The sequence below is a fragment of the Meles meles genome, chromosome 19 (assembly GCF_922984935.1).
Source record: "Meles meles chromosome 19, mMelMel3.1 paternal haplotype, whole genome shotgun sequence".
Taxonomy (NCBI): domain Eukaryota; kingdom Metazoa; phylum Chordata; class Mammalia; order Carnivora; family Mustelidae; genus Meles; species Meles meles.
Window position 1 is genome coordinate 39,191,985 of NC_060084.1, and position 24,637 is coordinate 39,216,621.

Here is a 24,637-nt window from a genome sequence, read left to right on the forward strand (position 1 = left end):
AGACAGCAGTTCCTGTCTGTCAATTAATATGTCTTATGCTTCTCCTACCCCTAATGCATTTCTTAACAGACAGATTCACAATTTAAATTAAGCAAGCATTTTTTACTCATTACATTTTTGAGGCTCAATCTTTAATAAATATAAAGTACGAAAACATCAATAAAATTTTTACGAAGTAAAAGGAAAGTACATCAATTGTAATAAATTAAAAACAAGGTTTTGTGGGGTTTTTTTCTTTCTTTCTTCCTTTCTTCTGGAAATGCAGCTCTTAAAAAAGCTTATGGTAACTTTTGCTACCAGAGGCTAGGCACTGGTTTGTTCCCGACAGGACAGGAGACCCCGACCCAGCCCTGGCCCCGTCCTCTGCGCGGACCCTCAGCCGTGCTCTCAGCCACCTGCATACACACTATCCATGCAGAATTATGTCAGAACAAGTTCAGGAAAATTGGTATGCGGTGCTCATTCCTGCTGTATAAATATATACAAGACCTTCCAGTGGACCTTACAAATGTCAAAGTGTTTGCTCTTAAGACTACTTTGTCAATATTTACTCAGCATAAGCTTCATGGGCATCCAACAGGGATCTTGTCTTTCTGGAAGCAACGTAACTGGGGATGTAAATCCAGTGTGCACTTCCCAGGCAGGTGGAGGGCAGGGCTGAGCAGCTCCGGGTTCTAGAACGGCCACATCCACAGGCTCCAAGCCAAGAGAACAGTCGTGTTAATGGGATAAAGTTTTTGTGAGGTGGGTTTTGTTTTTTGTTTTTTTTGGTGGGTTTGATTTTTTTTCTTTTTCTTTCTTTTTTTTTTTTCCATTTCCTTGCATCTGGTGACTTAGGTTGTTCCTTACCAGACCTTGCCTAGTTGGGCTGGTCTTTGTGAACAACCAGGCACGGTGAGCAGCCATTTTAAGGCAGGAAAAGGGACCACTTCCCATCCGCTTCTCAATATGTCTGCATCAGAAAGTCAGTGGCCGAGGGTGTTTGGTGGCCGGGACGGTGGAGGGCAAACGGTCTGGCCGACCCAAACAGAACCAAACCCCAGACAAACTCTCAGAAAAGAAAAAGAAGACTTGTTTGTGGAATTTACTTCTAGAATTTTAAAGACTTCCAGAATTTTAAAGACCTCCTACCAATTTGACACCAGGAAAAACAACAACAAACATATAAACAAAAACCACAAAACACAGTGAAATGACCCAAACAATTAAAATTCCACAGAAGACTCATAGATATTTCCCTCCCTTGCTCTTCCGTGCTGGTCTGCTGTGATTTTCTCCTAGTCCTAAATCCCCCTTTGGGCACCAAGAATTCTAAGCTGAGGCCAGAGGGACATCGCAATGCTGAGGTGAGTGGAGCTGGTGTCCCGGGGATACACAGGCCTGTGGGTCGCCACCATAGGGATATGCGAATGCCAAAGCGAGGGGCTGGTGTTTGAGCCGTGGAATGACCTTTACAAGCAGGCTGAGGAGAGGGCCCCCGCTCAGGTCAGCCGACGTATGTGGTGCTGGGCGGGGGGCCCTCCAGTTTGAGGCTCTGCTCTTGGAGATGATGCGTGAAAATGGCAAACAAGCTTTCTCTCTGGCTGGGGCCAAAACAAACAGGAAAACCCTGCGCTGGGCTCCTCTGCGCAGGGGAGGCTCCTCTGCGGGCCAGGGTGGACAAGGTGAATACCTTGCTGGGGAAAGGAATAGGATAAGAAAAAGGAAAAAAATATCTCCATCTCTCCCAAGGACCTTCCTTCGCCTGCAGCACATCCTGGAATGTGGCTCTCAAACTCCAACGGGGCTGGCAGGTCTAGGGGGAGGGCAGTCAGCGGCGAGTAGAGGGACCAAGAGTCACCGTCTGCCTGCAAGTGCCCCAGTGTTAGCAGGAAAGTCTTGCATCCCAAGAATCCTCTTGGACCCAGGCAGACCCGGGCAGGCGGTCGCCCTAGCCTGGGACACACATCGTGAGCTGGTCAGAGCATCTGGGGAGGGTCTGCATTCCTCTAGGAGAGAGGCTAGAGCAGGGTGATCAGACGCGGCCCACCATCTGCAGCGACGCCCCTGGGGCCCAGATGTGTAACATTTCCAGCCAAGGGCCTCCATTCTGAACTTGGAAGGGAGGAGGAAGCCACATGACCTACATCCCCCCAGCTGAGATGCAAGGAGAAGCCTGGTCCTGTGGGAACAGAGATAGACCCCAGATCCCCTTCTTCCTCTGAGCCACAGCCTACAAGGTGAACCCCCACTCGGAGCACTTTGCTCTCATTACGGCTCCCACAGAATGAAGTGTGCAAGAGGCAACAATCCAGAAATGGCCCAGCTGAAGCAGCCACCGGAGGATGCCGGGCAGCCAGAAGAAGCTGGGGCCAAGGGCAGACGCAAATGCTCCCACTGTGGCATGCAGACCACCAGCTGAGAGAAAGATCTCGCGCCTCTGTCCAGTCGCCTCCCACCCAGGAGCATCGTACCCCTCCCCCCGCCCGGGGAGGCCTTAGCACCATCTGGAGCACCCCCACAGCACCACACTGCTCTGAACAGCCCCTGCCCCACGCAGGGCCCCTGATGCCTCCAGTGCTCTCCAATGCCGCCCAGCCCTATCAGAGCGCCACCAGTCTGGTGACTGCAGAGGAAATCCATATTAAAAGAAAAGTAATCTGCACTGAGGAAAATTAAAAAGCTTCAGTGCTGAGAGGTGCTGGGTCCTGGGGAGACCCGGTGTCACCCCATACACCGCTCCTGGCCTCGTCACAGTTTCTGAGGCTCCCGGGAAGGACCCTTGTTCACAGCCGCACCGGGGATCATGGCAGCTAGTCGGACCGTCTCTTCCTTTCCTGACCCGGCGGGAAGGACTATGTCCCGAGGCTGAGCCTCGGAATTTCGCCCGTCGGTCCTTCCCTCCTCCTTAAAATAAAGGCCAGAGCACGAATCGTTCTGCTCCGTCTCGCAATCCTCGCCGTCCTCCAGGAGTATCACGCCCACTCTTGTCACTAAACATGGTGGGAGGGGAGAGGAGCGCGGAGCACGGGCACACGGGCTAGAGAAGGAAAGGGGCATCCGCTCCACAAATTCGAACGGGGACCCATGCACACCGGAGAGGTGGTGCCCGCTGAGCACGGCATGCTACCTCCTTTCTCCAGGCCTCGGTTTCCCCCTCCACGTGAGACATGGCGCTGTCCTCTTCCTTACTTTATGGCTTTCCTGGGAAAGGGGTAAGCAGAGGTAGAAACACGCTCACCCCTCCAAGCACAGGCTCTTCGGGAACACTCAGCCGAGGCGCTTCTCAGCCCTTTCTTCTCTGGACTAGAAGTCTCTAGACTTCTCTCTGACTTGGGGACAGTTAATGGGACAGGGAAGGGGAGGCTGGGTGTCTCCAGTCAGTCAGAAGAGACAGTGGGATATCAACTGGGGGGCAGGTAGGCGGGGTGAGAAGCTGGTCTCCGTCCCCACCACGCCGGCCTGTAGGGGCCTCTCCTCCCTGAGGGCCGGTGGCTGACACCATCCACTAGCCCGACCTGACAAGGAATCACGCAGAGCCTCAGGGAGCTTGGCCACTGTGACCCATTTTGTGAATTCTTTGCTGCTGTGTAACGCTCTCTATGTCCTTATCTGATTTGTCCAAGGCGAGGGCTCCGGTCCACGTTGTCCCAGCTTTGCACACAGGAGGTGAGCAACAGGTACTCACCGTCTCCTTTGGAAAGAGTAGTTGGAGGTCATATCCAGCAGCAAGAGGCTTGTGACCAGCCTTTGTAAGAGGATCTGCCCCTCCTCCTGTGCCTGGGCAGCCAGCAGCAACCGCCCTCTCCTCTGGGAGCACCCCCCGCTCCAGGCCCATGAAGAAGCCACGGATCCTCACGTCCCTACTGTTCAGCAGGCCCGTCATGTTAACCCCCACACCAGCGCTGCAACCAATAGCCTCGGTGACTTCACATCTGGCTTGGAAGAAAACTCAAATGCCTCAGAGCAACCCCGAAGTCCTCCCTATCTTGGCCCTGCTTCCTCCCCAGCCCAGTAGCTTCTAGAATGTGCCAAGAGGTCTCTCACCATTCACTGTGCACGGCGGCCTCCTCTGCTGGAAACCCCAAGGCAGATGCACACGGGAGTAAATGAGCCAGTGACCCCTTTCCCTGGGCCACAGGTGAAGGGTAATGTCCAGGGGCCTTACTGACCGCAACTTTTGTTCACTTAGCCACTTCTCCTTGTTATAAGCACGCCACTGAAATCACCTGCTTACAGCCAAACATTCCAGGATGCTCGGACAGACTGTCAGCTTCATGTGGTCACCAGGTCCCAACCCCCCACCCCCACCGCCCCCTGCGTCTGGGGCAACCCTGTTGTTTAGCACGTAGTAGCCATTCAACACATCCCTGGAATGAATGAACGAATGAACACCATAGATGACTCCTTCAAACCTCCTAATCATTGCCCAAACATCTACAGGGATCCAGACTCCAGCCAGTCCCAGAGCAGAGCAGATGTGCTGGGGTCCAGTCCCAAGTCCTTCCTGGACCAGCTCCCTCTGCATGTGATGACTTCGTAGGGAAGCAACTCTGGGACGCAGGGACAGGATGACAGCCCACACCCAAATTCCGCTCTCCAGGAAGGCGTTCTCATAGCTCTTAGCTCTTGAACAAATGAAACTGAAAATTTGCTGCCTGCCGGCTCCGGTGGTGGGGCTGGGGGACTCTCATTCAAACCAAGTCAACAGCTGTAAAGACTCAAAGACACACGTGGGAGTGGAAGCCAGCGAGCGAGCGAGGGCTAGACGGGGGCCTCGTGTTTCATTTTCCCCCAAGTGGCTCAGTGGAAAAAGTTTCTCTCCAAGAGGTGAGCCCTTCCAGGTCTGCTGCTGCTGATTCCCTGTGTACCTCCTCCCTCTCTCTCCCCGCAACAAAAAGCAAGTGCTTAAAGCAGCAGTGTGGCAATCTGTCTCTCCAGAGCTCAAGGCCGAGGGCATATCTGGAGGCAGGGGAATGAATGGCAGGACTTCATTCATGCAGAACCGTAGAGGACTTTGCTGTAGAGACGCATGTTCGTGGGACACCAAAGCCGTCAGGATTATAGGAGCTCCCTGCACACTCCATAGCCCAGGACCCCCGGAACATCAAGGATGCAAACCCGCGGTCGAGCCTAATACGCGCATGTCTGTGAACCATTTTCCCATTCATCGCACTTGACCCTTTCCACGGTCCCAGCTGGTGGATTCAACGATTCCTTGTCTGCGCTTCAGGAAGCTGGAGTCCTGACAAGTTAGATGGGACACTCGCAAGCCTTCCGCTGAGACTCCACGGGAGTCAGGGCAGGTTTCAAGGGCATTTGACTCCATTCCTGGGGGAGCCACACAGAGGGTGCGGAGCAAGGCCATGCTCCCAGGACACAGAGCAGGCCACCACGTCACAGCATTCCCTGGCTTCCCACCACCAGGGATTCCATGCCCACCCCTCGAGGAGGGTCCCGAGGGCTCCTGCCTCCCAAGACGTGGCTGAGGGGACAACAGACATGTCCAAGGGGATGATGGACATGTCCAAGGAGTGAAAAGCCAGACCACCGGGTCATCAGGTGGGGAGACAGCAGCTCCCTCATTAATATTTATTATCATCATGAACTAAACTCAACCACTAGATAAGAAGAAATTAATACATTTGATATAAATATGAAAGAGTAAGCTGGGGCATCACGGAAATCATTTCTGGGCAAATGGGAATGACCTTCACTACACATTTGTGAATCTCTCCGAAAAGGAGGCGAGGAAAGAGACAAAGTGTCCCTGTGAGTCTGTGCTCTCCAGCCACGGGGGCTGTGGGCACAGCAGGGGTGCAGGGGGGCACCAGCAGGCAGAGGGTCGAGAGGGAGAAGGCATGGCTGCACCACTGCTCCCAGAGGCAACGTCACCATAAACGGTCCTGCCGGTTTGCAGATTTCCTGGGCTGCAAGGAAGGTTTGGAGGTAAGCCCTCTGTTTTCAAATTCCAGGGACGCCCAGGAGGGAAGGAGTTTTGCTTCCCAAAGCTTCCTTAGATTCCCCTCCCCCTCCCAGTGAGGGTGACCTAATATTTCCTCCCCCTCACTGTCCCACCCCTCCAGCTCTCTAGTAAGGGCAGCCCTGAGGAGTGTCTCCTGTTGCCCATGAGATCCTGTCACTCATCCATGGGGCAGCCTGGGCCTGGGATGGAGACAGAGAGGAGCAGACGCCGGCGGAGGACAGACGCTGTCCATGTCCGGAGTCCTGGGTTGAGAAGGGTGAGGACAGGGAGAGGGGGAGGAGCAGAGAGAGGAGAACACCAGGAGAAAGATGGGGGAGGGAGAGAAGAATCCACTAGGACTGGGGTTTGGGGGAGACAGAGACAGAGAAACAGAGAGGGATGTGGGAGAGACAAAGAGGTAGAGAGAGACACGGAGAGACAGTCAGCCAGAGCCAGAGCCATGGAGAGAGGAAGGGATGGAAGCCATCGAGGGAGTGGGAGGTAGGCAGGGAAGGGAGGGAAGTGAGTGATGGACGTCTGAGGAGAGATAGGCAGAAGAGAGGACTCTGGGGGTGAGGATGGAGGACGGTGAGTTCAGAGTCGGCCTGAGCTGGGAGCCCTGGTGCAGGGCTGGGGAGGACAGGGGCCTGGGGAGCTGCCATGGGTCCGTGCTAAGTCTGGAGCCTCAGGCCAGTCTCAGCCTCCCCGGAACACTCGGATTTTCAAAAGATAATTTCAAAAAGGGTGGTTTGTTGTTATTGTTGTTTTAAGAACAATTTAACCAGCTGAGGAGGTGATCAACAAGAAAACTGCTCAGCTGACCCTGGTGACCACAACACCTGGAAGGTCCGCTTATGTCCCAGAGCTGATGTGCCCCAGGGCCAGTGTCCTGCCTGGCCTGGAAGCCCCGGGAGGAGTGGGCCCCGGAGGCTGGGCCTCCCACGCCGGACCAGCCCAGGAGATGGGTGACACTGCACAGCGGGTGAAGAAGGCTGTGGGCTCTGGAGCCCGGCTTTCCTGACCCTTCTCAGGGCTGCTGTGCACCTGCCCTCACAGCCAAGGCTAATCTCCCTGTTCCATACATCAAATTCAAGTTCAGTTTCAAGAAACCCAAAGCCCTAGCCCTCTGGCGAGGCCATGAGTCCTCTCCCTGTTTTAGGATTTGCCTAGATGCAGAAACACAGGGTCACCACGGGGGGGGGAGGGGTCTTGGCCACCTCTGAAGCCCCCCTCCCCCTACACATGGGCCCATGACAAAGCAGACTCTCAGTCATGATAGGGACCCCAGGGAAGCCCCGCCCCAGGGACAGTGGTCACCTGGGAGAGGGCCTGCTGACTGTTGGCAGCCCTGTACGGCAGGTGTTCCTGCTAGGGTGAATGACATCACAGAGAACCCCCTGGACCTTGGCTCCTGCTCTGCCACTTGCTGGTCCTGTGACCACGAGACTGGCTTCAGGTCCCTGAGTTCCAAGTTCTTCCCCGGGGGATGGTTGGGGAGAAGGTGGGGAGCAGCTCCTGCCACACCCACCTCCCAGGTGTTTTTGAGGAAGCAAGGTCCTCCCTAAGGAGTGAGGGCATCAGGAGTCTTCCAAGTTAAAGGGAATCTGCCTCTAGAAGGAGGGCCCCAGGGACCTGCAGGAATCATCCAGGGGCCTGCACCCGGGAGGTGGGGGTGGGCTTTGGGTCTGAGCTCTGGACTGACTCTGCTCTTGCAAATGCAGGCTTCCCAGCTGATGGTCTCCCAGACCCCCAGATCTGTGGGCTGCCTTTCGGGAAAGGGGGCTATGGGGGGGGTGCAGAGCCCTGCTGGGTAAGGGCTCCCCACGTGGCAGAGGCTCTGCTCCTCCTCCCTCTGGCCACCTTGTGGGCTGTGGTGAAGGAAGAAAGCCAGAGAGGAAGGAGAAGAAGCAGAGAGAGAAATAAAGAGCAAGGGAAGGAGGCAGAGAAAGGAACAGACATCAGAGGAGCTCGCCCAAAACTAAAATCTCTGACCAAGCACGCCCACTTCCCCCAGGCCCCAGTCATCCTCAGGACCTTTGGGAAGGAAGGAGGCAGGGGCAGCACCAAGCCTGTGTCACCCCACAGCTCCATCCCCTTCCACCTGACTCGAGATTCCCAGGCTCCCAGACCCGTGGGGGCGATGGTCGGACCAGATGCCCTTCACTTGGCGCCCGCACGAACAGTGGCCCGGCAGCCTCCAGCCTCTGGCCCCCCGCCACCTTCTCCTGGCTCGGTCCACATCACATCAGTTCTGCCCTGAGCTGCCTCCCTCTTTACGGGGGAAGAGCTCCACATCCCCAGAAAACCTCACCTAAATCTCCCTCTGTTCGAAACACATGGAGAAAATCCATGCAGACTGACCCATTTTTACACAAGAATTTCTGCTCTACGCAGGAATCCTGCAAAGTGCCGGGGCATTGTGCCCCCAGGGTTATTTCTGTACAGATCTCTCCTCTGTGGGTGCAGCCGTGTCTGTAGCAACTGCCCAGTCTGGTGTGACTGCCTTTGGGGCCCCAAGTTACCCCCAGATGCTCTGAGATCCCATAAAATGGGCTGCTGGGAGCCTGGGGAGCAAGGGGCAGGGACAGGCAGGGTGCCCAGTACTGGGCCGGCAACGACAGAACACTGTCACCCTCTAGGCATCTCCCAGCACCCCAAGACTCAGGGCTCCAAAGAAGGGAAAACTCAGAATAGAGCACGTGGGACTTGCTTTTTGTGCCGAGAAAGGAGGAGATGGCCGGAGGAAGGGAAGGATGGGAGTCGGCGGGGAGCTTAGGTAAACGTGCTGGGAATACCAAGGTGATCAGATGGCTCTGTGGGCTTCTGTTAGGGTATCACCAGGCAACAGAGAGAGAAGATTGATTTCAGGAAGGGAGGACACACCTCTTGGTACCCAGGAGGTCACAATCCACCAAATCCAGCAGACAACATGAGGTTTCTCCAGCCATCCACCCGGGTGCCTAGGGTCACAAGACATCACCCAAGCCATCCGCAGTGACGGAGGTCACAGGCTCTGGGGACAAGGAGACATGGCATTTGAGGATGGCACCGGGGAGACCAGGGGCTTCCCAGGCATCCCCGCTGGGTGCCGGGGCTTCCCAGGAACCAGGATAATCCCCCATAGGGCCCATGCTGGGCCAGAGGAATGAGGAGTGCATGGCCAGGCCCTGGGAGAAGGAAATGGTAGCAGAAGTGCTAGTGGTCAGGAGTCCTCCGGAGGCTGGCCGCGTTGGGATGACAACCTCCCCTAGATTGATTGTTCTTCCCACTAGCAAGGTCAGGAATATTAATTTCGTACAAGTTAATTTGATGTAATGTGCAAGACGAACGCTTGTTCAGTTGGGTATCACTGTGCTAATAAAGCCGCGATGCTTTCACGCCAAGAAAAGCATGGTGTTAGCTGATTGGTGCATAAGGTTGGCGTGAATCAGACGACGTACCCTTCAGCGGAGCCGGAGTGGCCAGGAGCAGCAGTTTCGGCCATCAGAGGCTGCTGCTGATTCTTTAGAAGGCCAATGACAGCAAGGTTCCGGGGACACCTCCCAGCTGCTGGAAGCCCCAGCATCTTCTGAAGCCTGAGCACCCAGACCGAGGTCTATCCCTGTAGATACATCAGAGAAAATTCCCAAAGCCACAAGTGGCCCTCGCCCCCCAGGGTAAGAAAGGCCCTTCTAAGGCTTCTCTCTATGGATTCTTGCTGCAATGAGAGCCTCATTCAGCCATCTCAGCAGCCCTTCTGAGCAACCTCCCTCCCCTTCCTGAGACCTTTCCCTGTGGGAGTGGTGGGTCAGATAACCAAGAGGCCAGGAAGTTGGGAGGCTCCCCCAGATCAGCAAGGAAGGCGAGCTCCCTCGGCTCTGAGGTCATGCTCTCCCCATTGCTTCTGGGCGATGTGCTCTGCTACAGGCTGGGCACCCACCCTGCTTCAAGGAAAAAATAAATGGATCAAAGACACAGTCAGGTTCAAAGCAATTGCCTCAGACAATAAAAAGTAAATAAACACTCAGTTTGGGGACCCTGAGTCCCCTCTGTCCTCAGCTTCAAGCACGCTTCACCCAAAGAAGAATCCTCTCAACCGTGGTGGAATTTCAGACAGCAGCAAATAGGGATTGGGTAAATTATTAGGGGCAAGGGATGTGCTCAGACTTCTCACATGGCACACACGGTTAATGGTCAATTTTGCTAATGGCTAAGAAGAATCCTGCCTTCCACACTTTCAGCTCTGAAGCATGGGATCTCCTGGAGATCAGACAGAATGATCCTCACAGGATAGCTTGTGATTCCCAATGAGGCCGCTACTAAATCAAGGAGAATTCTTGCCTATATGCTCACTCAGTGATCTCAAAACCTGGGGGAACCACAGCTGAGAATAGGGCAATAGGTTGAGGAAATTCTGAGTAGTCCTTATGATGGGCCTCTTCCAAGTGGGCTATACATGTTCAACTCAAATTCTTGCTAGGCCTTATTGGCTGTTCTTCATGGCACCCAAAGAGCTCTATCCAGGGAGAAGATAAATGAATGGCTTTCATGAAGGAAGAATAAAGACTTACATGGAAGAGGAGACAACTGATTCATGCAGTTGATCTATCCACCCATCCATTCATCCAACCATCCATCCATCCATCCACCTGCCCACACACCCATCCATCCATCCATCCATCCATCCACCCATTCACCCACCCACCCACCTATCTACCCACACACCCATCCATCCAACCATCCATCCACCCACCCATCCACCTACCCACACAGCCATCCAACCATCCATCCATCCACCCACCCATCCACTCATCCATCCATCCATCCATCCATCCATCCATCCATCCATCCACCTGCCCACACACCCATCCATCCATCCATCCACCCACCCACCCACCCACCCATCCACCCATCCACCCATCTATCCAAAAACTCATCCCTCCATCCAAAGTGTATATGATTCAAGTACATACTCTAGATGATCTAATTTAGGAATAAGAAGTTGTCAAAATAAATAAGTCAGAGTCACAGGTTTTACTTTTATGTGGTCAAGATGACCTTGGTTACATAGATCACAGGGCATTAGAGGATCATACACTCTCATAAACTTCTTTCATATTCAAAGCCCAGCATAACCAAGCTCCATTTTATCTTCCAAGTTTATCTTCCACTGTCTACCTGTCCTCGGACACACAAGCCACCCTTCCCTGATGATGTTCCTTTGTCCTTCCTTGGTCTATGCATTTCTTTCACTTTGTGTAACATGCTCCATCTTTTCATAACCTCGTCCCAGCCCTCCAAGACCCTGCTTGTTCTGCCCCCCACTCCCAGGAAGCCCCTTCACACCTCTCCCTCTGAACGTGACCTCTCTAACCTCAGTGATGATGCCATGGGTGGAAAAGTCCTCTCTAAATTCTAACTTTCTAGAGAAATATAAGGAATGATTATTAGCTAATTACTTGTAGCAAGTCTCTTCTGGCATTTATCCCACGTAACTTTCACAATGGCTAACTGTGCACATAAACCTTCTCCATGCACATTACAGAGGCAGGAACCCAGCATTCCTCACCCGTGCACCCTTCACACAGTCCGGCAGGTCAACACTCTTACACACTCCTAGTCAAATCCACAGCATTAGGTGGGAGCTGCTTGGCCTAAGAACTGCCACAGACCAAGTGGCAGAAGTTCCCGCCAGTCCCCTTCCCACTCTCAAATGCATGGCAGAGCAGCCCTGAGAGCCTTCCGACCTCGCCCACATCTCCCCACGCTCCTATTTCACAGAACAGACACACTATACAGAAGTCAAGGTCACAGTATTTCTCAGGAGTTTCTGACAAGTGTGCTTATCCTATGACTGCAGAGAAAACTGGAAGGAGAATGCTCCCAGGGACCAGAGAGAAGCTCATCCCTTCCCTCCCTGCACAGATACCAGCATGGTAGTCACCTGGGTCAAGAGGCCTTTCTGAGGCCTGTAGCACTGCCAGAACAACCTGTTACTCACCTAGCACTCAGCCAGCACTCAGTCAGCACTCAGCAGGCTTACACACCTTCAGCTCTGAAGCATGGGATCTCCTGGAGATCAGACATCATCTAGCATTCAGTCAGCATTTAGCCAGCATTGAGCCAGCACTTACCTAGCATTCAGACAGCACTCAGTCAGCATTCACCTAGCACTCAGTCTGCACTCACCTAGCACTGAGCCAGCATTCAGCCAGCACTCACCTAACACTCAGCCAGCACTCACCAAGCATTCAGACAGCACTGAGTCAGCATTCAGCCAGCATTCACCAAACATTCAGATAGCACTCAGTCAGCACTCACTTAGTACTCAGCCAGCACTAACCTGGATTTCAGGCACTCACCTAGCATTTAACCAGCACTCGGCCAGCACTCACCTAGCACTCAGCTAGCAGCACTCAGCCAGCACTCACCTAGCATTCAGACAGCAGCACTCAGCCAGCATTCAGTCAGCAGTTACCTGGCACTCAGCCAGCAGTCAGATAGCACTGACCCAGCACTCAGATAGCACTCACCCAACACTCACCCAGCACTCAGACAGCACTCAGACAACACTTATCTAGCACTCAGACAGCACTCACTCAACATTCAGCCAGCACTCACCCAACACTCAGAGAGTACTCAGCCAGCACTTACCCAGCACTCAGCCAGGACTTAAACAGTACTCCCTAGTATTCAGGCAGCACTCACTTACTACTCACATAGCACTCAGCCAACATTCAGCCAAGCACTCAGCCAACATTCAGCCCACACTCAGCCAGCACATAATCAGTACTCAGTCAACACTCAGCTAGCATTTAGCTAGCACTCAACTAACTCAGAAAGCACTCAGCCAGCACTCACCTTACAGTGAGACCAATACTCAGCCAGCATTCAGACAGTACTCAGACAGCACTTACCCAGCACTCAGACAGCACTTCACACTACTAGCCTAGCACTCAGATAGCATTTATACAGTACTCAGATAGTACTCACTCAGCACTCAGACAGCATTCAGTCAGAACTCAGAAAACACACACCCATCACTCAGGCAGTTCTTACCCAACATTCAGACAGCACTCAGCATTGGGACAGCACTCACTCTGCACATACCCAGCACTTAGTCAGCATTCACCCAGCACTCAGACAGCACTAACTCAGCACTCAGCTAGCACTCACCTCACACCCAGTACTCAGCTAGCACTCACCCAGCACTCTCCCAGCATTCTGCCAGCACTCATCCTGCACAAACCCATCACTCAGCCAGCATTCACCCAGCACTCAGAGAGCACTCACTCAGTACTCAGAGAACACTCACCTAGCACCCAGAACTCAGCTAGCACTCACCTAGCACTCTCTCAGCATTCAGCCCTCAGCCAGCACTCAGGCAGCACTCAATGTGCACAAACCCAGCACTTAGCCAACATTCAGCCAGCACTCAGAGAGCACTCATTCAGCACTCAGCCAACACTCACCTAGCACTCAGCACTCAGTTAGCACTCACCCTGCTCACTCAGCCAGAATTCACCCAATAGTCAGCCAGCACTCAGACAACACCCACCTAGAACACACTGAGCACACACCAAGTTTTACTAATACACACGTGATCACCGTTTATATGGCTAGCTCACATCCAGAATGGCATGTAATCTTCCTAGACAGTTTGAAGAAATAAAGTTTTAAATGATTTATATTTATATGTTATTAACTGACATATATAAATACCCATTGATCAACTTCACTTGTATTTATTAAGATGGGTTAAAATAGGTTCCCCTAAACCAATAAATATATAAATAGTACCTATTGGCTGGTTGGCATCACATTATCTGTTTCCCTTCAAATATCCTGTCTCACAAATTTATGCTGACACTTGTATAGTCTGACTTAGGTGTTTCTTGTGCTAGATTGAAGAAACCTCAACATTTCACCATGCCCAAAAAGAAAGACAGACCGACAGAGAGAGAAGAGAAAGAAAAAAAGAAAGGAAGGAAGGAAGAGAAAGAAACATAAAACAACACTCTTGCCAACTGGTTTCTGTATCACATAATCCTTTTATGGAGGCTAATTCAACAGCTTATATCAAATTTGAAAATATATATATTCTTTGACCCAGCCAGGAATCTATACTAAAGAATTACTCACCTATGTGCAAAAACAAAACAAAACAAAAACAAAAACAAAACAAAAACAAAAAACAAAAAAAAGAACCTCTATGTTGAAAGATGTTCTCAGCCACATTTCATACAACATCAAAAAAGTAGGACATCTATTCCATGAAACAATATGCAGCCGTTTTAAGAATAAGAGAGAAATGCCAGGAAAGAAGGGGAGCAGTGGGGATGCTCATGCACAGACACAACAGTAGGAACTGGTACAACCACTCTGAAAACCTGAGTCCCTATTCGGGCTACAGATGGCCCTGTTCCACGACACAGCAACTCTCTGCAAAGATGCCTACTCAAAAGAGATGCACGCACAGAAGACCTGGACCATAATGGCCTTTGGCACATCATTCATAACAGCAAAGAAACTCAAGACAACCTGAACGCCCATCAACAGCAAACGGACACCTGTATCGTGGCCCATCCATACAACAGAACAGCATATAGCAGGGAAGAAGAACCAACAATTCCATGCAAACAACAGAATGGTATATAGCCGAGAAGATGAACCAACAATTTTCCATAACAACTGGAAAGATCTTACAAACAGAAGATGCCAGGAAAGACGCCACACACAAAAGATTATAGACTCCCTGGATCCCTTGATATAAATTTCAAACTCAGGCAGAACTGATCTGTGGTGTCCCATGGGGAAGGAGTGACTGGACACAGGCACTGGGGACTCCTGGGGTGATGGAAATGTCCTGCTTCAGATCTGGGCCCTGGTTACAGGGACATGTCCACTCAGGGAAAACTCATCAACCTGGACACTTATGTTTGTCTGATGCCTTTCTGTATGTTATACTGACTTAAAAGTTTATTTTAAAAAGAACGAGGTAGTTCTATAAATTCTGATGTGGGAAGATCTCTAAGACGTATTGTCAAGTGGGGAAATGTTTGCTGTGTGAGCTGGGAGTGGGACAGGTTGTGTGGTAGGCACCGAGAGGAAGGATCCCCTCCTGGATGGGAACAGTGTGCTCCAGGTGCAGGAGGGGACATGGTTGCTGGGGAGGGAGATGGTAGGAGGAGGAGGGCGAGAGAGGAGGTCTCTTCTGCATGGTTTGAAATTTTCACAAGCACACACTCATGAATGCATTGCGAAATTTTAATACATAGAAAAGGCCATTTACTTTTAGTGTCCCCAACCCCCTCCTAGGTGGCAGGCTCTTTACAGGACAAAGTCCCCTCTCAGGGCACTCACTGGGGAAGGCAGGTGTAGGACAGCAGGTTCCTGGATGCAAAGCTGCAGGCGTCAGGGGCCAGCTCCACAGGACGTGCACAAGCCCATCGGCCTCCCTAGATGCTCCTGCCTTTTCTTCCCTCTGCCCGCCTGCATTCTGGGTACAGATGTCACCCAGTCACAGTGGATTAGCAGAAACAGGGGTAAACTGTGTGCTGAAACCACTGACCTTGGTGAAAGGAGGAAGGGAGAACCACCTTTCCACCTCCTGCAAAGGCTGCTGGGCTGCCTGGGACCCCATGTGTAGTTGGGATACCCAAAGCACCCATGGGCCACGGAACTTGCAACCACACGTGGGGCCCTGCGCTCACTCGTGGAACCTGTGGGTCTCTCAGGCTTGCCTTTTCCTTCCCAGTTTGGCTCCTTCCTCTCACTCCTCTCCAACTGCAGCCCTGCAATCACCTCACCGATTCTCCTGAGCCCCAGAGGTGGCCATGGCAGGGGCAGAGGTCTGCAGTGTAGCCTCTCCGGGCGTCCCTTCCCATTGTCGGAGCTGAACGAGACAGCTGCCTGGGGCTGAGAGGACACACAGTGCGGCTGATTACTCCCTTCCTGGGGCCAACAGAAAGTTTTAGGGCCTTGGATTTTGAGTCTAAGACAGGTGCTCAGGAAACCCCAGGCTTTGGGGCAGTGAGGAACGGCCCTCCGGACAAATCAGAGGACATGTCCCTTGGCTGTCGCTTACTTCCCTGGCCATTCCCTAATGCATTCTGAGGGCCCCAGAAATCCTGCTCCTAAAACCCAGACATGAACACTCTGCCCCACTGCAAAGAGCCCCGCAATCAGATCAGAGGCATTTCCCAGGTCAGGCCCAGTGGGCACCCTTCTTGGCACGGAGGGACAGAGCCGAGAGCAGCTCCCTGTGACCTCCTGGGTAACTGTCCCTCCTCAGGTGGCTCTCAGGGACATTTGCGATCTCGGCACCTGCCCCCCCCCCACTTCCCTGGTGCTTCCTGGGTACTTAGGGAAGTTCCCTTTGGGCTTCTGCCCTCGCGACCAGGAGCCCTTCACCTCTGGAAACCAAGCTGATGCCCACCTCCCAGGGTGCGTCCCTGTCCCCCCCAACTCCAGACCGACGCTTCCCACCTCTGAGTGCCCACAGCCCTTCAGGGATTCTGCAGCCCCCATGGGGGCGGTGGGGGGGGCTGGGCAGGCAGAGGTAAACTGTCCTAACAGCCCCTGGTACGGGACCTGGCACACGCAGGGGCCTGACAGAGCTCTCCAAACTGCATTCAGACAAGGAGGAGGTGGACTTCATCCTTGCTCTTTTCTGCTTGTTTGCTTTCGTTTTGTTTCTTGAGACACTGCAGAGCCCAGCAGCATTTCCATCACAACTAAAAAGCCAGAAGTGAGGGCCAACACTCAGGAGCCCAACTTGCCCTGCAGCTGAGGGTCACGGGCCAGCATCACCCATGGAGGCACCTTCCTGAACATGACCTTCCCCCAGCTGTAGAACACACAGAGGAGGTAGGGGCAGCCCACATCCCAGGCCCGCTGAAGGAACGGGGAGACTGAGGTGGGGGAGGAAGGCAGCCCTCACGGTGCTGGCTGGCAGCCAGAACCCACGCCCTTGCCTTCTTTCTCTCCCTGTGTCTCCCCCATGGGAGCACGCTGTGTGCACGTAAAGACACGGAGGGAAGGTGCCCACAGTCTTGGAAAGTGTGGCACACATCCTTGGCCAAACGGGGCAACACCACCTACCTTAAAAGTTACAAAATACGCACAGTAGGTCAAGGAGCACATGGCACACAGTGGGAGTGCCCAGAGCCCTCTTGTGGGTCCCCAAGGGGGCACCCAGGTCTCCCGGGGCAAGAGGGAAAGTAGCTTTTGCATCAGAAAATACAAACGGGAGGGCTGTTGTCTGGGTCCAGCAAAATCCAGAAGTCCCTGAAGGTCACCTAGACCGGCCTATAGAGTATGGGGCCAACGGGCTCTCTGCCGGCTCTGGAAAGAGGAGGGGGCAGGCGCCTTGGGGATGCATCCTCTGGCTACAGCAAGTGAGCGTGCGTGTACAGAATGTCCTCATGTCAACCTTCCGTGAGGGGGGCCGGCAAGCCCGACAACAAACACCACCCTGTACATCTGTCACCCAGTCCGGGCGGCGAGCCTCAGGGCAGCCCCTTTATCCCGGCTGCCTTTCTGAGGGGACGGTCTGAACAGTCTGGAGCCACCACCACGAACACAGAATGTCACACGAGCAAAGACACTTGTCAAATGCCTTTCCCTTACAAGCACCCTCATCATGACCTGTGTTAATGAAGTTAATTGAATTTAGGATCAATAATGGTTAATTATTGCAATTTGACATTAAGAGATAAATGGCTTTAAGACAGAGCGGGGTGTGTGTGTATGCGTGTGTGCGTGTATGAGGAAGTGTGTGTGTGTGAGAGAGAGAGAGTGTGTGTGTGTGTGTGTGTGAGAGAGAGAGAGACAGAGAGAGAGAGAGAGAGGGAGAGAGAGAATGCTCTCCAAAGAAGGTGAGCACATTACAAGCCTAAGAGGGATCCCACGAGCCTTCCATTGATTCTGGTACAATCTGATCGACTTCATCCTCTGATGAATGTGGGCTTTTCAGAGCTACAAGTAAATGTTCTACAAGACTACTCTAACCCTTGTCACTGGCCAAATCTATACGTGCTGTACACCAGAAATCTATTGAGATAGATTAAAGACTTGCTGTGGAAACAAGAGCAGCTTCAATAAAGGTGAAGGTTTATTATATTGACTATTAATGTAACTTAACTGTATGCAGTTATGAACGCTTATGGATCAGGGCAGTTTAATTTGGGGCAGTTAGATATGATTATAATTGAACACCAATTTTTTTTTTTTTTTTAACATTACCAAAGATGAACTGAATTCCACATGAAGTTGGGGGCGGGGGGTGGAGAAGTCCCGCTCGGATAAAGTAGGTGACAGGGAACTTGCCCAAGGACAACCTCCAGGGGACAGGGCCACAGGGCTGCTGCGGGGATGGGCCCAGGCCTCCGTCATCCTGACCCCGACAGCTCAAGCCCCAGGCCCAGGTCCCTCAGCTCTCCAGGGCCTGACACCCAGGCGGGCTGCATCTGTCCCCAGAGCTCGGGTCAGGCCTGATGGAGTGGTTCCTCTGACTTTCCTCCAGGTCGGTAAAAAAGTTTACTGTTCAGAAGGGTTTCTTGGTAGAAAGACACATCCCCAAATGCAGGGGGGAACCGATACTCCTCCCCGCTGGCAGAACCGGTTAAATGACCACTTATGAGACTCATAACGACAAAGTAAATGTTGCCAGGGAAAGAAAGTCCTTCCTGATTGCAGAGCACTGACAATAAAATGCTGCTGAGGAGTTCTGTCAAAATGTAAGATTATGCAAAAACACCGTTGAGAACACTGCTAATCATCTGCTTGTGTCAATTACTTGAAGGGCCTCTGACAGCATATTTACATTAAACACATTTCAGGAGCAAAATCCTTAATGTTATATCAGAATATTTTTCATTACCATTAGTGAATCCTTAAAAATCTTTTTCTCCCCCTCGGCTACAAAGGGAGCGGTGGTGAGAAGCCTTGGGGGGTGGCGGTGGGGGGGGGGGGGGGACCGGATGCTGGGAATTTCAACTCGTCCTGTGGAAAAGAGGCGAAAAGAGGCGGGGGCGGTGGAAGTCAGATGCGGGGGATCCCAATCCCTTTCTCCTCTAAGGGCAGATGGCGGGGCCCCCGGCTGTCCCCGAAAGCCTCTATGCCAAGCGGAGAAGGAGGCTCTGGCTTTCGCCCTGGCTGGGGTGGCCGGTCTCCCACACCTAGTGCGACCTCATTCAATGAGACAGGCAGCAGGTATACAGGGGTATTGTTAGAATCAGAACCAAGTTAAGGCGGGGACTGGCACCATTCAAACGCCTCGCCCTGGGCATGCCAACTCGTCCACCATTAGGGTGGCAGGGAAAGGCACGGGGCCTGAGAGGTGTGGCTGAGCGAGCGCCTCTGTCGTGGTCAGGGAGCAGAGACAGCAGAGCGGAGGACAGTGCAGGGTCCGCCTCGGGGCTCTCCCGGAGGTGACAGACGGCAGGCTCAGAAGGACCCCAGGGTGCTTGGCAAAGCCTCTCTGAATGCTCTCAGGAAACCATACCCCAAGACAGCCCTGGGCTTTCCTTGACCATCATAATGGCAGCAGCTAGGATGTTCTGGGGGGGGGGGGGCGGCAGGGGAGTGTTGTTTTGGGGTCATTTATTGACATTTTCCTTATGCTGCCTCCTCTTCTCCTCCGCACCCACCCCAGGAGGCGGATCTGGCTGTTGCCCCACTTCACAGATCAGGAAGACTGTGTCCCACTCAGATGCACAGATCGCCAAGCACAGAACCGGGCTGTGAACCTAGGTCTCCTGGGCTGCTTTCGCACTCCACATTGGGATCATCTTAGTCACAGGGACAGTGAGATCCCAGCCCTGAAAGCATGCGCGGACACTCCCTGCACTCATAAAGCCAGACAAGGGGTCGATTAAATAATGTCTGAAAAGCCATGAAACCACCCTAATCTCGAAAAGCTACTCAGGGCTCCCCAGAAGGCACTTCTAAACAGTGCCCCAGAGGGAGGACCCGACCGCAAACTGGTGTCAAGTTATAGTTAAAACAAAATGAATTCCTTTTTTTTTTCTTTTTTTTTTTTTTAAAGATTTTATTTATTTATTTGACAGGCAAAGATCACAAGTAGGCAGAGAGGCAGGCAGAGAGAGAGGGGTGGAAGCTGGCTCCCTGCTGAGCAGAGAGCCCGATGCGGGGCTTGATCCCAGGACCCTGAGATCATGACCTGAGCCGAAGGCAGCGGCTTAAACCACTGAGCCACCCAGGCGCCCCAAAATGAATTCCTTTTAAGAGATTCTATGCTCTGAATATTTTATTGAGTAAAAGCAGCCTTCCTCCCGTTCCCAGACGTAGTCGTTTCCCTAACTGATCTTTGTAAATGTGTGTCTGCTTTGACCTTAAAATACGACATATGTTTATCACATTTCTCATCAAATTGTGCAAGATAAAAAAAAAAATAATGCCAAGAGCTACACACCCGTCCTCCAATCGCACCTCCAGACCTTTAGCAAGCTCGGCATCGAGGAGGCCACGGGCCAAAACACAGCATCCGGGAGCCAAGGTTCTAGTCCAACGAGGCCAAAATTGGGGGAGATTGTGAATGCCCCATTGCTTGCTTGATGGAAATAAGATATCACAGATGAATAATGTGACTTGGGTTCATTTGCATTTCTTTATATAGATTACACACGCGTCGACATGTAAATATGCACACACACAAATGCAAAAACACAAACACACGTGCACACATCCATCTAGACACACAAACGGACGTTTGCATGAATCTGATCGCCCTACAGCGCCATCCTTGAAATACGTATGAATGAGCAACTCCAAGCAAACTTAGACCAAGGGAATACACAAGGCCAGAAAAAGTCATCCCCAAGGGCGGGATCTGCCGATTTAGACATCTGATTCCCTGCACACAGGCATCCGTTTCGGGTGTAACCCCCGCAGCTCTTTGCAAGAGAACGCAAACCTCAGGACCATCAGGTCGTGAACCCCAAAACTCGTAAACTGGCCTTTCTCCATGGTTGTCCAGTAAAATGCCAGAGGTACACCCCTCTCTGGAGAGGACAGCGCAGGACTGGGTCAACAGGGGCACCCTGTCTGCACGGGGCACCCAGCAGCCTCACACCACAGCCTAGGGGATTCTGTTCAGAATGTAATTCTCCTAGGGTTCAGCTGGTCCGTCGCCACGAGACCAAATCAGCTCCGGAGAGGGGGAAAGGGAGTACCCAAGTTCCTCCTTCTCAGCCAGGCACTTCAGGCCCTACAAGATTCCAAGGTCTCCCAGTCCAGATTTCTAAAACCCCACAGCTGCCGAGGGAAGGTGGGTGCTGACAAAAGGAGAGACCAGAGCCCTCTGCTACAACCATGATACAATTAGCGGATGCAAACTGCCTCGGGAGGAGGCAGGTGGGGCACTCCCGACCATAGGTAACATTCGGTGAGTCCTCCTAAGGACCGTGTGCTCGCCCGGGCACCTTCCACACGTTTTCCCACGGACTCCTCACAAAAGCCTGAAGAAATACATACCCTGATCATTCGCAGTTCTCACACACAGACTCCGAATAACTTGCTCGAGAGGACAAACCTGTGACACAGGGCCAGGCTTCGGGCCCAGCCGCCGTGCCCACAACGGACTCTCCACCTTTCCCGGTCGAGCCAAGCCCCTACGCCGCATCTTCGCTGTTTACAGAAAGAAGCCCCCTCTCCCCGAACTGTCAGACTGGGACCGTCACCAAAAAAATTAATCTCAAGTTTTTAAAATATCAAAACCTTAAAACGTATAATTAAATTAATCATCATAAATTACGTTTTAGCACTGGGAGTTGGATTTATAATATCATTTTCAAACCTCTCTGTGAGATTTAAATATTTTATAGCATATGTGAGTTAGAGGGAAATGTGTCTAAGGGCTTAAATATCGCTATAGAGCAGCAGACTTTGACAAAAACTGTAGCACAACTGTTTCTAAGGTAGTTTGTAAAAATTATTTATTTCCATACCAGTTAATTATGATGGGAGTCTTTGTTGAATGCACAAGCATTAAAAAAGTGCTGATATTTTATGCATCTTTAACTGGAGCGCGATTCCCCGCAGCGCACTGGTAACTCCTTGACATTTAGCATTCACTCACAGCAACTGTAATAAGGGGTTTGATTGCTTCCTTTGCAGATGCAGTAATTTAATAACTGTGATCAGTTGCATAAATTTACTATACAACCATCTTAAGTTAGCCACATTAAAATTAAGCAAAATTGTAATCTGTTGACAGATTATTGCTACTGAACAATTCTACTAAAAGCATTTCAGATTAGCAAGTGCCACGAGCATTTGTGTTTTATAAGCTTGTAAAAAATACGGCAGCTTCCTCCTTCCCCACCCCAACATCCAGTCGCCCCCCTACCCATAGGCGCACACACACCGAAAATCGGAAGAGTAGACAGTTGGGTGAAATGTCTGTGCTTTCTGCCAAATCACCTGAACGGTGGGTTTTGTGATTTGAGATGTTTTGTGTGGTGGTCTGTGCTCCCTGGAAGTGAGGTGGGAGGGGTGCGTGTGTCAATTTCTCCCCCCCCCCACCTCCTGCAGTAACTTTGTATTCACTGCTAACAAGGCAGGTTTTAGGAATAAAAGGATCTCCGTCCCCAGAGCAAAGGAAAAGTGCTAATTCCATCCCTTAGTTGCATAAAAGTAAAGGATGCCTGGCTCCCTCCAAGTGAGGTCCCTGTGGCAGATTCCTAAATTAAGAAGACAACACACAGGACGTCCCGCTCCACTGCTCAAGAAACCCCACCAAGTCTGTAGGTGCCAAGGGGAACGGGGCTCAAGTTCCAAGGGCAGGTATTAGCAACAGCATGGCGATCGAAAAAGGAAAACAGTGCCCTTGCCCGCTCTGTTTAGAAGCAAAGTGGGACCCAAATCTCTTGCTTTGTGCCCTGTGAGTTGACTTTTCAGAGCAATGTTTAGCCAAGCAGGCAAGTCAGGAATAACTGTTTCTGATCCTTCCCAGCAAATATCTTTAACCATCTGTTTACACTTGCCAAATATGCTTCCAAGTTTCCAATTTTATCAGTATATAAAAAGAATATCTGTTTTTAAAAAAAATCGTAAATATCTTGTGATGCATCTTTACATAATTCAAGAGAAATTAAAAAAAAAAAAAAAACCTCACTTGAAAGCCAGCATGAGCACAGATTTGTTTAAACTTTCATTTACATAGAGGTTTGGGGTGGGTGGGAGCCACTAAAGGGGACGGGGGCTTTTTTGTACAGCAGGGTCAAATGTCAAAGGTGACTGGCTGCCTGTCAGGGGAGTGGCGTGCGCCATCCCCGAGCAAATGACCAAAAACCCAGAGGACCCATTCTGGGGCAGCCCCGCATATGCAGCCTGTCACTTCCGATGGAGGTACGGGGTGCCTCCCAGACAGGTGACTCGTGGGGCTGGGCGGCAAGCTTCCTGCAGAGCAGAGACCACGACTGAGCTTGACAAATTGGATGGGACTTCGCTACCAAATTTCCTGCCAAGAGGCCTAACAGTCAAATGTCTATCTTCTTCTCATCACCAAGGAGTGATACCATGACTCTGACACAGTGTCTCCAGTACTTAAAGATAGAGTTAATGCAAAATGATCGAGGAACGTGAGCTCTACGGGAAACTCCTAAGAGCCGAGCAGAAGGGACTTCGTGTATATGTGCACGCACGTATATGTGTGCACGGGCATGCGTGTGTAAAATCTTAACTCTCGTTAGGCAGCGGAGGGCTCGGGGGGAGGGGGCAGAGAGGGGTCTGCCGCTGCCCCCGGTACCTGTGATTCTTCATAATACGTTGGAGATAGCCCGGGCTAGGTTTGTTTGCTTCTAATTATAACTCATTTATGCTTCTAAATACGTTCTTTAGGGTTACCATGTGCAAAAGAATGGAGGTAGGAAAGAAAGAAAATGCACCGGGATTATTAAAAGAAAGAGAAACATACTAATTAGCTAACTAGTATACTCATTTCAATGTTTAATAATATTTTTTAACATTCCAGCATACGCTGCAGAATGAAAAATTACCCACAGCACCACCTGTGCGTCCCCCGGGACATGAGGATTTAGAGTTCTCTCCTGCAGTCTTGGAGCCCTCATTGCTAAATATTTCTCTATTTCTTTGTATTCCACCCCGTCCCACCCCCACAAATTAAAAACAAAAAAGATAGTAAATTCTGTTTCCCACCAAAGCCTTTTAAATAACATTTCCACAAAGCCCAACTTAATTACATAACTTAAGTGCTTGAGAAAAAAAAAATAGCATTTATTCCTATAATTTTAGAAGCTGTCGCTACCCGTTTCTATATGGGCAAACGACATGGATTATTTGAACAGCCCCTGTCTGCCCAGCTCCGCCAGCCTGGCTAGGAATGGGGCCGTTGTTGCCCTCTGTTTTTGTATCTGCTGGGGTCTCCCTTGGCCCCGGGTTCTGGGAAGGTTCTGGGCAGGTTCTGGGCTTCACGTGGCCCGGGATGGGGCCAAGTGCCCATAGCCAGGAAGGAGACAGAGGGATCCAGAGGGTGTAGAGGAACGCGGGGCTGGGGACCCAAGGCTGGCCCACCCTCTCACCTGCACACAGAGCACCCATCAGGATCCCACAATTAAAAGCAGGTAATGGCCAAAGCCAAGGGCGCCTCGCACAGCCCCTTGAGCTTGCTTCCTTCCAACTCCACTTCTGACTGCGGGTCAGTCCTACACAAACAAAGGCTTAACAGAA

At 51.7% G+C, this 24,637-nt stretch overlaps 1 protein-coding gene across 3 annotated transcripts in view; it reads right to left on the reverse strand.

The window, feature by feature from the left end:
* The window catches only part of TSHZ3 (teashirt zinc finger homeobox 3), a 69,508-nt gene that overhangs the window by 4,728 nt on the left and 40,143 nt on the right, over positions 1 to 24,637 (reverse strand). Inside the window, exon 2 of one of the 3 annotated variants that reach the window (XM_045987811.1) lies at positions 9,385 to 9,545. The exons of 1 other annotated variant lie outside the window; for it this stretch is intronic. Coding sequence is in view for 1 of the 2 variants with exons in the window: in XM_045987810.1 (XP_045843766.1) it covers positions 552 to 573 (22 nt within the window). In the remaining variant the exon portion in view is untranslated. Of the gene's footprint in view, positions 1 to 551; positions 1,557 to 9,384; positions 9,546 to 24,637 lie in introns of those variants that run through there. One more of the 3 variants, XM_045987810.1, reaches the window with a different exon arrangement.